Source organism: Sminthopsis crassicaudata, chromosome 4 (genome assembly GCF_048593235.1).
Source record: "Sminthopsis crassicaudata isolate SCR6 chromosome 4, ASM4859323v1, whole genome shotgun sequence".
Lineage (NCBI taxonomy): Eukaryota > Metazoa > Chordata > Mammalia > Dasyuromorphia > Dasyuridae > Sminthopsis > Sminthopsis crassicaudata.
In genome coordinates, this window is record NC_133620.1 from 395396427 (window position 1) to 395411478 (window position 15052).

The 15052-nt window shown below is 31.9% G+C and overlaps 1 protein-coding gene across 10 annotated transcripts in view; it reads right to left on the reverse strand.

The window, feature by feature from the left end:
* Positions 1 to 15052, reverse strand: part of CEP170 (centrosomal protein 170) — a 167471-nt gene that overhangs the window by 19061 nt on the left and 133358 nt on the right. For 9 of the 10 annotated variants that reach the window (XM_074262523.1, XM_074262532.1, XM_074262531.1 and 6 more), the window contains one exon: positions 8989 to 9223. In XM_074262523.1, coding sequence (XP_074118624.1) covers positions 8989 to 9223 — 235 coding nt within the window. The remainder of the gene's footprint in view (positions 1 to 8988; positions 9224 to 15052) is intronic. The other variant, XM_074262527.1, reaches the window with a different exon arrangement.

Here is a 15052-nt window from a genome sequence, read left to right on the forward strand (position 1 = left end):
CAAAATTAGAAGTATTCATAATAGGAAAATAATTATATAAATCAAATTTTAAAAGTTTCTTAAGCCAAAATTTCAAGTTTTTTGGAAAACAAAGTTCTGACTTAAGTCATAAATTTACATTTTCTAAAAATAGAATTAAAATTTTTTCAACAAGATATCATATTGAAAATATATTTTAAAGACTCAGAAATAGTGATAATCAGCTAATTTAGTAAACCAAAAAACTTAGAAGAGCTAAAATAAAATTCTACTAATAGTTTTCAAAATTGAATTCATGTTTTAAAATTGGCTATAAAACAGAATTTTTGTAATCACATATAATTAGTGAAAGATTAAAGTCATTCTTTCTTGAAGCATAGCAAATTATCTATGGTATTTTTAGATAAAATGGAGGTATAGATCCTTTCATACATTTCAGATTTTTTCAGAGAAGCTGACTAAATCCTAATGACACTGTCTTAAACTGACTGTAAATTCTGACAGTAAATAATAATATGAAATTTCAAAAGAGAAGCTACAAAGATGATAAAGCAAACATCAATTTAGGAACTTTGTAATATGAATCATAATAGTTTCTTTACCAAGTGATTCTTACTTTTTTGATTTAGTTTAATTAATATGCCATATAAATAAAGTACTCAGTAAATGTTCATTAAACTAAAATAAAATGGAAAATTCTATAATTAAAATATCATAAAACAAAATAATTTAAAAATTATCTAGTGATTTAGATGAAAAAAAAAATCACAATTTCAAGTGTGAAGAAAATTTTACTTTCATATCCATATACTTTATGTTTAATTCACCCTAAGAATCGTTTATATGTAATATTCCCACTTTTACATCAACATTCGCTTATTATTTAATCTATTACAATATAGTTTCTGGTCCTACTAAGAGACCGAAAATTTGTTTTTTTTATGGTTACATGTACCTTTCTAATTGCCTGAACCAATGACTACTCAATTATCATCTTCCTAGACTTCTATTTAGTACTTAAACTAGGTCCTCATATTTGTTAGTCTATTCTCTACTGTCTTATAAGACATTAAGTTTTTGTTTTCTCTACATGTTTGTGATGACTCCATCTCTTCCTGATGCTTAAATGAGCTTTTCTAAGATTTTATCCTCAGTTTTTGCTGCTTCTTGCCTCTCTGGTCATTCTAGACAAATGAGGTGCCCAGAAGTTTGTAATAGAAAAATGCCTTTGATGAGCTCTAGATAAAGGGTAACTAAAGGAATTAGGGTTTATTAAGGTCTAGTGGCAGGTTCGGGGTACAGGGAGTCAAATAGCGCTTCCCTGCAACCCCTTTGTATTTGGTGCAAGGATACAGAGTTAAATGAGGTCTAGTAGTGGTGCAAGAATCCCCTGTAAAGGAATTTATAGGCCCTAAAACCTAGATTGATAAAAAAGGTTTATTATGGGGTTTGGAAGTAAAGTCTACTTAATAAAAGATGTTAGGTAAAGAGAGGAGGACATCAGAAGTTCCGGACAGAGAGCTGACATGTTTTGACCCTCAGCAAAGAGATAATTCCAGCTTGGCTCTTTTATAAGGAGAGATTTGGCTAAAGAGGCCTATGGGTGGAGTCCCAGGTTGGTTCCTTACTGGGTTTCAGCAAGGGCTAGAATTTGCTAGGTGGGGGTTGGGAAACATGAGAAGATCATTAGAATGGGGGCTGGGGCTGTGACAGCCTGGATATCTCCTATTGGAATTCAAAAGGGTGGTTTCCACCAGGATTTGTGAATCAAAGGTCCTAGCTTCTCCAGCTATGAGGGGTTGGGAATCAGAAAGGAATCTTAAAGGGACCACAACCCGCATCACCTTAACTATATGTTCAGCACAACAATGAACATGCAATCAGAAGAATAATTCCTAAAAGACAACAAAGTACTAGTCATTATACTGCATATCAGGGAGAAACTACATGTCATGTGAAGCCAGGGGGCAATAGATTAAGCCTAATGGGAATAGTAATATAACAGTGGCACTGTAGTACCAGATATGACAGCTGCCTCTATACTCATGTTCCCTAGTTACATAAGATGTATCTGAGATGTTTTGGGCTTTGTTAGTTGAGTGCACAGTGCACTATCACAGCCCCAAACACTTCAGTTCAGATTCAAGATGAGGGACATAAAAATTTGTTGAGCGAAAAGGGATCACTAATGAAAATAAAGCCCTGCTTCAGAAGACCAGTAAACCTCAATATATTAGTGAGAATCATATGTTAATGATGAAAATCTATAAAGTATTTTAAAAGTGGGGCAACTTTTCTAGGCATGCTATATGCTACACACATACAAAGAAAAAGAAAAAAATTTACTTCTTTCTAGTATTTTCTTTGGCCAGGCCATATATATAATAGAACAGAGGTTCATAGCTTTTTCTTTTTTTTTTCTTTTTTTTTTTTTTTTTTTGGTAATGAGTCCCTTATATATGCACAAGATTATAAAAAAAAATACTGAAATGCAGTTTAAAATTTTTTTTTTAAAAGTTCAGATTCTAGGTTAACTTAAAGATTCCTGCAACTGATATTTAATAGCTACTGAAGATATTTAAAAAGCTATTAACACTCAAATATTGTTCAATTCCATATGAAAAAAGACAAGACTATATAGTCAATGTAAATTGGAATTGGATAATTACTACTATATTATTTTTCTAAGTTAACAAGTTCCAATAGCTAATTAAATTCTTGTCCTTCTAATTTCCTGAAGAAAATTAGGTAGAAATGAGCAAATATTTATGAGATCATCGACACGAAAGCATCAATTTATCCAAAAGCTCCAAATTTTAAACCTTCCAATGCATAATTTTGTAAAAATTCTAATCAATCTAATGATAATGAAGGCAATATAAATTAATTTTTAAAAACTAAAGAGATAGGAGAGGCTGTGGGAATACAGGTCCATTAAATGCCCTGTTGAGAAATAAGGCGCTGTGTATATTTATAACAGCTCTTTTTATGGTAGCAAAGAACTGCAAACAAAGGATTTCTACCAATTGGGGAATAGTTGAATGAATTATAGTATATGAATAAAATGGGATGTTAATATGCTGTAAGAAATTATGGGCACTTTCCAATAAACCTGGTAAGATTTTTTAAACTGATGAAGACAGTAGTGAGCAGAACCAGGAGAACAATTTATATAACACAACAATGGAAAGAGCAAAAACTCTGAAAGAGTTTGAAAGATCTTATCAACCAAATGACCAACCACAACTTCATAGTATCCACAATCAAACATATTCTTGACAGAATAGTAATGGACTCATGACACAGACTGAGACATAATTTTTGGATATAACCAAAGTGACAATTTGTTTTGCTTGACCATGCATTTTAATCACAAGGATTTTTTTCTTTCCCAAAGTGGGGGAAGGGAGAAAGCAAGGAGGTAGCAGGAGAAAAAAAGATTTTTGTTAATTAAAAAAATTTAAATTTAATAAGGATACAAGCAATACATTTTTTCCATTATGTACTTATTTTTTTGTAGTTTGCTTTAAAAGATTCCTTTTTTAGAGATGGTGGATAATGGAAAAAATAAGTACATATTGAGCTATCCATACATTATAAATATAGACAAATCACCCAATGTTACCTCAATACTTGTAGTTTAAAGTTGACATTGAAAGATATTTTTCCTTTATAATAAAAATAATGATGATAGTAACTAATATTTATATAGTGCTTCCTATTTGTAGAGTTCTGTTATACACTTTACATTTAGTCATTTGATTCTCACAACAGTGGAAGTGCTTACTTACTATTAATCCTTATTTTAGAGATGAGGAAACAGACAGACATGAAATACCTTCCTCAGAGTCATATAATTAAGTAAATGTCTGAAAACAGATTTGAGCTCAAAACTTCCTGACCCCAGGCCTGTGCTACCTAGCTGAATTCTAGACTTCATTTTAAAAATACATAATGCTTTAAAATCAGGCTTAATATTGAAGTCACAACAATTTTATAATATGGAAGTGATCTTTTAAATGATAAAAATATAAAAGCATATATTTTCTAAGATCTATTTGTCAAATTGATACAAAAATTAAAGTTTTTCTGAAACTAGAGGTTAGTTTTTAAAAATTCCACTTTTTTTGCACTTATTATAACTTATTTCTAAGGTAATGTTCTTTCCTATGTAAGAAGAGTTTGTAGTTTTCAATAAACATGAAAGTTAGGGTCAGACATTAATTAGTCTATAACCTTGACTATGTCCAAATCAATCGCTGTGGCTTAGTAACAAATTAACAAATTAAAGCAGCTATTAACTTTAAACTTTTATAAGTTTTCTTTGCTGAAAAGTTTGGGAGAAGGGTAGTTAGATGATACAGTGGATACAGTATCAGTGTTTTAGTCAGGAGTATTTTAGTTCAAATCCAGCTTCAGAAACTACCTATGTGGCCCTGGGCAAGTCACTTAAACCCAAATGCTTTTGGCAGCTTCGTAGTTAGTTGAAAAAGAGAGCAAAAAATGTTTTGTTTTGTTTTTGTTTTTTAATTTTAATAGTGAGCTTCCTCAAACTTCATTGAAGTTCATGTTTTTAAAAAAATCTCTGAACAATACATATTTCTCAAAAGCTGCAAGTTTAGGACACACTAGTCTTAAAAAGGATTTCAGATGGATAATAGTCCGTATATGCAGACACCTTATATGTAATATTTGGCACACATTTAAGTTTTCCTGGTCCCTACAAGGGATTGAAAGTATTTTACTCAAATTTTCCTAGAGTATTCTTTCAGGATTTCTTCTTTGATCTCATATCTGATGTAAACTGTGTCCCCCTGATCTTTGGGGGATAGACCTGGGTTAGAAAAACCCTAAAATCTCAACCCCTCTTGGCCTCTGGGAGGGGCCACACCCTCCTGTCCCTAGGGGAAACTCCCATAGTGATCTCCATCTACAATTCAATTAGAGATCTTGGCCTGGAGTATAATCACCATCCTTTATAGAATTGAAAATTAGTCCCTCAAATTCATCTGTAGATTGCTCCCCAGTCTCACGCCGTAAAAACCCAAAATAAACAAAAGTTGTATCCTAAACCTTGGCTAAAAATCCTTTCAGGATCAGGCTTGCTGGGAAGTTGCTGCTTCTTAGTTTAATAAACCCATTTTTAGCCACATACCTGGCCTGTATTCGGGATTACAAACCTGCCACACTGGCCAGGGGATCTCTCATCCTCATTTCTCATACCTCAACATTACCTTGTATCATATATTTATTGTGTACATGTCAAATCCTAATCCTTCTCTACCTTCAGAAGGATGCTAATTATAAAGGAAGGGACTGTATAAATTTTTATCCTTGGCATTTAGCATTAGACACTTAATACTTGCTGAATTTCAGTTGAGAAGGATGGCTGTAAGTAAATTCAAGCTACTTATGTTGGCTATATCCCAACTATATAGTTGGCTAACAATGATATTTCTTCTTTAATAAACTATTTTTATAGGTCTTTAAAAAAAATAAATGGTATAAGGAAAATGATGTGTTGCTGAAATATTCTTGGAAACACAATCTTAAAGATGACAGTATATTAAATTTGGTTTGTTCCACATACAACATATTTTACATATTTATAAAGAATTAGGCTTAATGATTTTATAATTTACTATAATTCATTCTTATGATAGATTTTATACTGTCAAATTTTATTGCTCAGTGATTTTGCATAAAGTATTCCTTAAAAAAAAATTTAAAGAAAAATCTGGCTTATTATTGGCTTTCAATTTGCATTATAATTTGAGATTCACTTCCTCAAGACATCCCAGACAAAATTAAGGAAAAATGACTATGATGAAGGAAGTATTTTTGATACCATCAAAAGAAAAGAAACTGCCAGTTAACAAAGAAATGTGCTATTTACTTTAACAAAGATCCAAGTCAAGCCTTAGGGCAGCAAACTCTCCCTCTTTTAACTTAATACTAGACAATAGAAGATAAAATTCAAGATTTCTATCAGGTCCCTGCATTTTTCTTTGGTGAGAAAATTGAGATTAAAAGACTAGCCCAGAATCATACAGCTAATGAATGTTAAATGTCTGAGGTCACATTTGAATTTCACTGAACATAACTGACTTCAGGATCAGTGCTCTAGGCACTGTGCTATCTAGATGCCCCAGGTATTTTTTTTCCAACTGGAAGTTAAGAACTAAACAAAGTAATATTAAATGGGAAACTTTTAGGTGGTCTTTCAAGAAAACCTGTGGCTCTGTAATTCATTTTCCTTTCCATTATTCTTCTACCTTTCCTATACACTACTACCCCAAAAAATGTTCAAAGGAGTTTTTTAGAGCTATACAAAAAGTATATCAGGAAGGTAGAACAGAAAGAATAAAAAGAAAAGAAACAGGGCCAGAGAATATGAAAACAAGAAGAAATGGGACATTATTTTTTGCTTCAATTCAATCATTTATCTGATTTGCCTCGTGTCTGTGAAAGGGAACATAATACACACAGCTTGGTGAAGTTTTGTTAGTGACAATGTTTTTCATTTTTCATTTTCAGTTGTTTTTCATTTTTATGTAATTGACAACTGCACTGTCATATGAAGATAATTCTTCTTTTGGATCATTGTCAAATGACATATTACAGCTTTTTGTTTTTATTTTCTTTGATATAGTTGTGCAGTGTATATAGTTCTATATATATTGAAGCATCAGATTAATATTGCTGATCAATAATTTAAAATAACAATATGTTAGAATTAAAAGGCTTTATTTCAGGATCATATTATATTTGATAAATGTAGTTGGAGGATCACAGTTATATGGCAAAATGTGACTTAAAAATCCACTTAAAATGGTAACAAAAAGTCACAGTCACTCAGTCAAACTCTTAATTTTTCAGATAAAGAAAATAAGGCAGATAGTTTAATGACTTTTCCAGGGCTATAATAACTAGTAAGTATCTGAGGAAAGATTAAAAATTTCCTGATTCCAATCCATTGCTCTCTTTATTCCCTCAGCCCTGGCATATGTATATTTTCTAAGAAAACAAATTATATCGAATAACAAGGATTAAAAAGGACTCAATTTCTGGACTACTGTCAGATACCATTTCTATGAAAGTGAAAATCTGATGAATATAGTAGTAAAGCTTATAAGATTCTTGTTTCAACTAATCTTCATATATATCTAGCACCTTTACCATCCTGGTTGCCTTCCTTTGGATGATTTTTTGCTAACCAATGTGAACTTCAGAACTCAACACAATAGTCCACTGTAGTATGAGTGAGGTGAACAACAACAGGACTATTATATTCTAAGTCTTACCCCAAGCCTCCCCAATGCTACCCAAAATCATAAAGAAAAAACAGGCAAAATCTGGGATCAATGTTCAACTGTCAGGATTGCTAAAATCCCCAGATCTTTTTCAGAAAAAAGAAAAAAAAAAATCTAATCATATTCACCAAATCTTGTGCCTGTGACTTTTAAGTCTAAAAACAAGTCTAAGATTTTGTATTTATCTCTATTAAAATTCATTTTATTAGATGTTAAACCAGTGTTCTGAAATCTTTCCCCTCATTTTGTGTCTTTTGAAAACTGGGTAAGAATGACATCTATGTCTTTAAAGCACTGAAAAAAAAAAATTAACAAGGATAGAGAGACAAAGACAGATGCCTTAACTTATCTTTCAGGACAACAGCTCTAAGGTTAGTCTTTACATACTGCTATTAAAGTTGTTCTGAATTTACTTAACTACCCCAATATCTAGCTCATAAATAGTGCTGATTAGAAAACTAGAGAAGATGGGCACAAATTCTAGTTTTGTCACCTCTGTGACTTTAAACAAATCATTTTATCTCTTTAGAGAAGACTAATTTTGTATGAACCAAGAGGGCAGCACTAGGTCCAAAAGATGAAAGGGATAAGGAGCCAGATTTTGGCTCATAAGAGCCAATTTTTAACAATTAACAATTAAACTACTCAATTAACAATTTTAAATTTAATAATTTTAACAATTAAAACTACTCAACCATGTTATGGTCTACCTTTTAAAGTGTTTCCTATCACAAGAAGTATTGAATTAATAGATTTTTATTATTTTATTAGGGCTGTTGCAAGGGATATTCTTGCTCTGGGAAGAAGATCGTTAGATAACTTCTAAGATCACACCAACTTTTAAGATTTTATACAAAATTATCCTTGATCTTTTCCCTTCTATCTTAAAAAATCTATGAATGGTCTGTTTATAAATAACAAAAAGAAATAAAAATTTTTTAACATATCTTAAGATATTTAGGTCACACTGAAAACCAATACTTTATTAAATCAATATTTTATAAAAGATTTAAGACCTTTTACAACCTTTCAAACTTAATACCCATGCACATTACAATTCTGCTTGAGTATTTCCTTTCTTAAACACTTAAATTACCATAAAATCTATGAATTAAACATTATACTTAGAAAACTCTATAAAATTTTATGCTATTGACGTCAATTTTCCCTTTACTTACATATTTCAAAAATTTATAATAAATTAATGTAACTTTTTACTGATCAAAATCAATACATTTTGACGAGGTTACTGAAAATAAAAGATTAGATTAATTGTAGATAATGAACTCCTACCATTATTTCTGAAAATGAATCAAGTTCAAAACTGATAATCCCACAAAGTGATAACGCTTAGCTATCTTTATACGGCTATACTTTTAAGTTAGTCACTGATTTAAGCACAAAATTTATTATTATTATTAATGCTCCCTATATTGCTTTTTGGGGGTAGGACATTACACTAACCATAATCATAACAAACATCAAAAATGGCTAGAAAGTTATATTAATTAATTCAGTCACTTATTAACAACTTCAGTTTAAAAAAATCCAGATAAAGAATAAAATTATCAACAAAACTAAGTTCTCTGGTGAATGTAACTTCTATCATTGTCAAATATCACAATATTCCTATCATTTCATGTTATAAAGGTGGATTTAAATTTTAGCTTTTTAAGGATGTTTCATTAAAACCAACCTGGCTATTTCTTCTCGGTGAGCAGTCCAATCCCGAATGTAGTCTTCCTGTTCTTTTATTCGATGCTTGAATGAAGAACTAGCGTGCGTGGCTGCGCCAGTGCTCGGCATTCGAGGGGTTTTCAGGGCTGGAGAAGTACGCAGACGGGTATGTTTAGGGGAATTACGGTTTGATCCAAATTCATCTTCTGAGGTGGAAGCATAATCAGTAGGAAAGCGCCTCCATCTTGAATTTACTAAATTTGTTTAATCATTAAAAAAGAATTATTATGTTACCATTTAAAGAAAATTACATAGTCATGATATTTAAAAAAACACCATGACAGAAAACACAACACAATTTTCAGTAATAATTATCTACATACCTTACAATAACCTTTTGTCTACTAGCCCTTAATGATAAAGATATTGCATTGCTGTGAGTGAAAAACAATCAACAAGAATTAAAAGACAAGGTTTTTGGAGAATAGTGAATAGACATTCAAATGAAAAATTCCAGTGATAATGAATAAGCAAGCTCCACTAATAGATAGGCTATATGATTTGATTATAAAATATATTTTCTCATTTGAATTAAAATATGGATATAAAAAAATGATGACAAAAAAGTGATGGGGAAAAGATTTTTACATGCTACAAGGACTTCCAACATAGAGATGGCAATAATAACCCTCTTTTCCCAGCATACAAATGTGCATAATTCCAGCAGTGGAAATTATGCAATTATGGCAGAAAAACATTACCTCCATCACTCAACATCCTGTAATGCTAAGGTTGGAATAAATCTTTTAAGAGGGTAAATAATACAACAATTTATGGTAAAAAAATATTTTTTCTGGGTTCAAATCTGCTCTTCTGGCACTGAAATGATGGTGAAAATAAGTAATGGCAAAAAAATCTACGAAGAACAGGACTCAGGTACAGAGTGTTTACACAACCACTTAAAACACAAGCTCCTGTGAATGGGTCAGAGAAGTGGTAATCATTTTCTTAGTTTTAAGGTCAGCGGATACATTTGGAAAAATAGAATTGCTGAAGCACCTGAAAAACTAGGATCCCAATTAATACAAAGATATGACTCCTGTTAATATGAAAATAATACATAGTAATTTATGAAGAGATGAAGAACAGAAAAGACTGCTAATATTTATTTATAGAACAGCTCCTTTTCTCAGATTATGGATTACTATATGAGGAGCCTAAAAGAGAGGGCTTAAACTAAATGATCTCTAAGGTGTTTTCCAATTCTAAATCCTATGATCTTTTGGTTTTTTAACAGTAATAAGGGTGAGTAGCATATATCTACCTGGAATAAATTCTAACTGTCCTATTACTAGTTGAGCCCTTTGTTTTTGGAATTATTCTAAACCCTCTTCTTTTCCAAAGTAACTATTTTTTTGGGGGGGGTATTAAGGGTGGGTTGGAGGCTGTACACAAGGGTGATATGACATTTTCAGATCTATCTTATTCTAATCTAAATTCTCTGAAGAAATGTAAACCCAAATTCAGTGATTTATCACAAAGTACACCCATTTGGCAGATTTACTGCTTCTTTTCTCCAAGCTACCTAAGTTCAAAGTCTGCTCACTTTTCACCTGGATTATTAACAACCATCTCATATTAGACATTTCTCTTGATTATTCTCTCTCAATTCATCTTTTACAATGCTTCCTACTTTTAGGACACATTGTTCTATGTCACTTCTCTATTAAAAAACATTCAATAGTTTTGCACTATCAAATAAAGTATAAATTACTAATTTTGGCATTCAAAGACTACCATCTTAACAACTTTCTCTAAAACTATTCCTCTTTGTGTGCTCTAAGTTCTAACCAAAACAGGATTCCCCTTTATCTTCATTTCCTTTTTTCATCTTTGTGCATACTATCCTCCATATGTATAAAGAGCCACACCCATCTGTTGAAGTTCCTTTCTTCTTTAAAGATTCATCTCAAGTATCATCTTTTCAATTCAGATTTCTTTGATTCCTCTAGATTAATGTTTTCTTAATATGAGATCCCTAAAGGCATCTGTGGCTAGATCTCTAGGGATTTATGAATTTGGGAAGGGAAAAAAAAATACAGATTTCTATATAATTGGTTTCCTTCACTATCACATACATTTTATTTTATAAATTTAAAACACTTTGAAAAGTCCACAGGTTTCACTACATTGTCAAAGGAGTTCACAACATACACACTTTCTCTGAATCCCTCTGTTGCACTTAACACAGGTTTTTTTATTTGTTTATACTTCTCTCTTTAAGAGCAAGTTATGGTATTTTACATTTACACTTACATTTCATTTCAAACATGCCATTAATAGAGTGGTGGCCTGGGAGTCAGGAAGACCTTGATTCAAATCCTACTTTAGTCACTAGCTGTATAACTCTAAGAAAATTATTTAGCTTTTATTACTTGGCAACTTCCTGATTGTTAGACTTGGCAACTCCTTATGATTTCTCCATTAAGTCATGGTTGTGTTATAGTTTGCAAACTTATAAAGAAGCTTCTATGTTCATAAGTCTAGACCTGGAAGACTTAGAACATTAAGTTCCTTGTGCAAAGTCACATAGATTATATCAAAGGTCCATATCAGTATGGATACTATGAAACAATTCTTATTTTTAAGAATTGATAGAGGATATAGAAACCAAAAAAGAAAACCCAGTAATAAATTCATATTAAAAAGGGGGAAAAATCACTACATGGAATATAACAAATTAAGATAGATTATCCTGAGAAATAGACTTTTAGAAAACTTGCATTAAAAATGTGATTTTTTTTAAGAAAGGAAATTAAAGAGTTGCCATCAATTTTTAAAAACTGAAATAAGAGATCAAATAATTAAATTTAAAATAAAAGGATAATTCTCAAATCACTAAATAAGTAATGTACTACTACATACCATTTATTATATATGAAAAAAGGACAAGTTGAATATACAGTTATCTTTTATATATTTAATGTTCTTACTCTCACCTGACACATATTCCACTGGTTATTATAAATTATGTATTATAAAATTATGTATCTGTCCCCTCCATCCACATAGCCACTACCCTATCTCTGCCTCATATCACTTTTGGCCTAACTACTGCAATAGTTTTCTCACTTCAATCCATCTTTCATATGATAGCCAAAGTGATTTTTTTTCAAGAGTATATTATGTCATTCTCCAAATTTTAGCGGCTCTTTATCATATAACTTCCTCTATAAGGCAATCAAAATTCTTAAAACATTGCCTCAATCAGACTTATCAGCCTTATTACATGTTTTTCCCCTTCATGCACTTTATGGTTCATTAATTACACCTTTCTACTACTTCTCATCTAAAGGCACTCCATTACCCACCTCCATACTTTTATAAAGAAAGCCTCTATCCTTCTTATTTCCCTTGTTGCTGCTTCTGGAATATGCACACCCACTTCCTCTCCATCTTCTGAAATCCCTATTGTTTTTTTTTCTAGACTCAGATTCTCTAGGTTGTTTTTGCCCTTCTATCCCAAATAATCTAATGTCAATTTTGTGGGAATACTATATAGGTCTACATGTCTTCTTCTATAGAATGTGATCTTTTTTTTTTTTCCTGAGGCAATTGGGGTCACATAGCTAGGAAGTGTCTGAGGCCAGGAACTCCAGGTCACACAATTAGGAAGTGTTAAGTGTCTGAGGACAAATTTGAACTCAGGTCCTCCTGTCTTCAGGGCTGGTGCTCTATCCATTGGGCCACCTAGCTACCCCTGAATGTGAACTTCTTGAAGGCAGGGATTGTTTTACCTTTAGCTTGTATCTTCAGGGCCTACATCTCAGCATTTTATACACAGTAGGTATTTAATAAATATTAATATTTACAGAAAATACTTGTTGATTCTAGTTCCCTTTAAGGTTCAGTTCAAATGCTAACACCTCCTATGTAAGAGCTTTCCTAATTCTCTTCATAGCTTGTGTTTCCTCCCTCAAAATTACTTTCTATTTATTTATTTATTTTTTATGTATAAATGCTATTTCCCCCAATAGTATATGATCCTTGAAAACGGGTGCTATTCAATCTTGCTTTTGTATCCAGGACCTAGCATAATGCTTAGGACATAGCAGGAGCTTAATACATGTTTGTGACTGATTTCAACCACCTCTTCACTCCTCAGTAGAATTAATTCACTGAGTTCTGGGCCTCTGCTCTGAAGGTGAGCTATTCCAGTTGGCTGTCAATGTGTAAGAAAACAACTCATCCCACTCTCTTATCCCAAATCCCATATCTCAAATCAAAGTCAGGCATTCATTCAATAGGGACATTCTTCAATCTGCATTTTTCTGCTTTAATCCATCTTCCATCTTTTGCTAGTTCTGGTTATATATGATTCAATATTTCTATTGTTACTGCAAAGGATATATATGTCATGAATACTACAGTTTTATGCCTTCACTCATAACATCTGATTTCCTAAACTAAAATTGTCCTCTTTGAATAATACTTCTTAATCATGGGATAAAATTTCCTCATATATGTTTGTATGCCCCAAATACAATTCAAGCTTCTTGAGGGCAAAAAACTGTCTTATATTTACATTTATAGTCCTAGGGCCTGGCACAATGCATTTAATAAATTCTTGCTAATAAACTGATTTTTTTTTGGGGGGGGGAAGGGAAGAGTACTAAGAAATATTTGAAAATTTAACTGTCAGTAACCAAGACATTTAGGAATATATTAACTTTCACAACTTGCCCCTTTAGACAGATTTTTTTTTTTTGCTATTAAAATGAAGAAAGGACTATGAATTTTACTCTAATAGAGTAACCCTGCCAAGCACTAAAGCTTCAACAGTAACTTTTCCTTAGGGAGACTGATAGCCTTGGTTAGTAACAGCTATAGTATTTTTCAGAGTAGGGACTATCAGCAAACAGTTTTTAATTAAAAAAAAAAAAAAAAAGTTTTTTAAGATGGTTGAAGATTAGGATTAATGTTAGTAATTAAAGGAAGAAAAATTGAAGATTAAAAAAAAAAAGAATATGAAAAGTATAACTCATGATATTAAATATCCCTGATATGGTCCAACCCCCCCCCCTCCAAAAAAAAAAAAAAAAAAAAAAAGAAATAACCCTCAATCCAAAAACAAAAATCACTGTTATTCAGAGCAAATTAGGAAAAATTCAGAGTACTGGTTTATCAAAAATTGCAGTTAACTAACAGTTATAGTAAAGACAGCTAGGTGACAAAGTGGATATTGTGCCTGCCCTAGAGTTAGGAGGACTTATCTTCCTGAATTCAATTACTGCCCTAGACATTAGCTGTGTGATTCTGGGTACCTCGGTACCTCTGCCTCTGCCTTAATCCACTGGAAAAGGAAATGGCAAACCATTCCAACATCTTTAACCAAGAAATTCCAGAATAGATTTATGAAGATTTGGAAACAAAGGAAATGGCAACAAAAAGCGTTCTATTGATCCAATGGAATGCACTAGTTGTTAAGTTCCTTGAGAGCATGGACTGACTTTGGCCCGTGTGTGTGTGTGTGTGTGTGTGTGTGTGTGTGTGTGTGTGTGTGTGTGTGTGTGTGTGTGTGTGTGTGTGTGTGTGTATTCCCAGCTAAGCTTAGGAGAGTGTTTAGTTTATACTAGGCATTTAATAAATGTTTACTGATTGTCTGACTGTGTACTATACATGTATTTTTATAGAGAATAAATCTGAAATTGTCTCTGTATCATTTAGCAAGAATCTTAATAGAAAGGACAAAATCAGCGTGGACATGGATTATATATTAGAAATTTAATACAGGTGAAAATAATGGAAAAAGTTTGAAAATGGACAAAGAAATTAGGCAATTAAACAAGAGGGTGGACTAACAAACATTCAAACTTTTAACTCACCTTTACCTGTCATTTTTCAAGAATTTGTGAAATGTTCTGCTTTTTCTTTCTGTATTTTTGACTTATTGAAGGTGCAGTGTTTTGATCTAAGCTAAGTCTAACCCTTAATGATGTCTAGCTGATTCAGAGGAAATTTCCAACTAAAAAGTTTTAGAGATGGAAGACCACATAAAGATCATTTAGTTTAATTTCATTTTG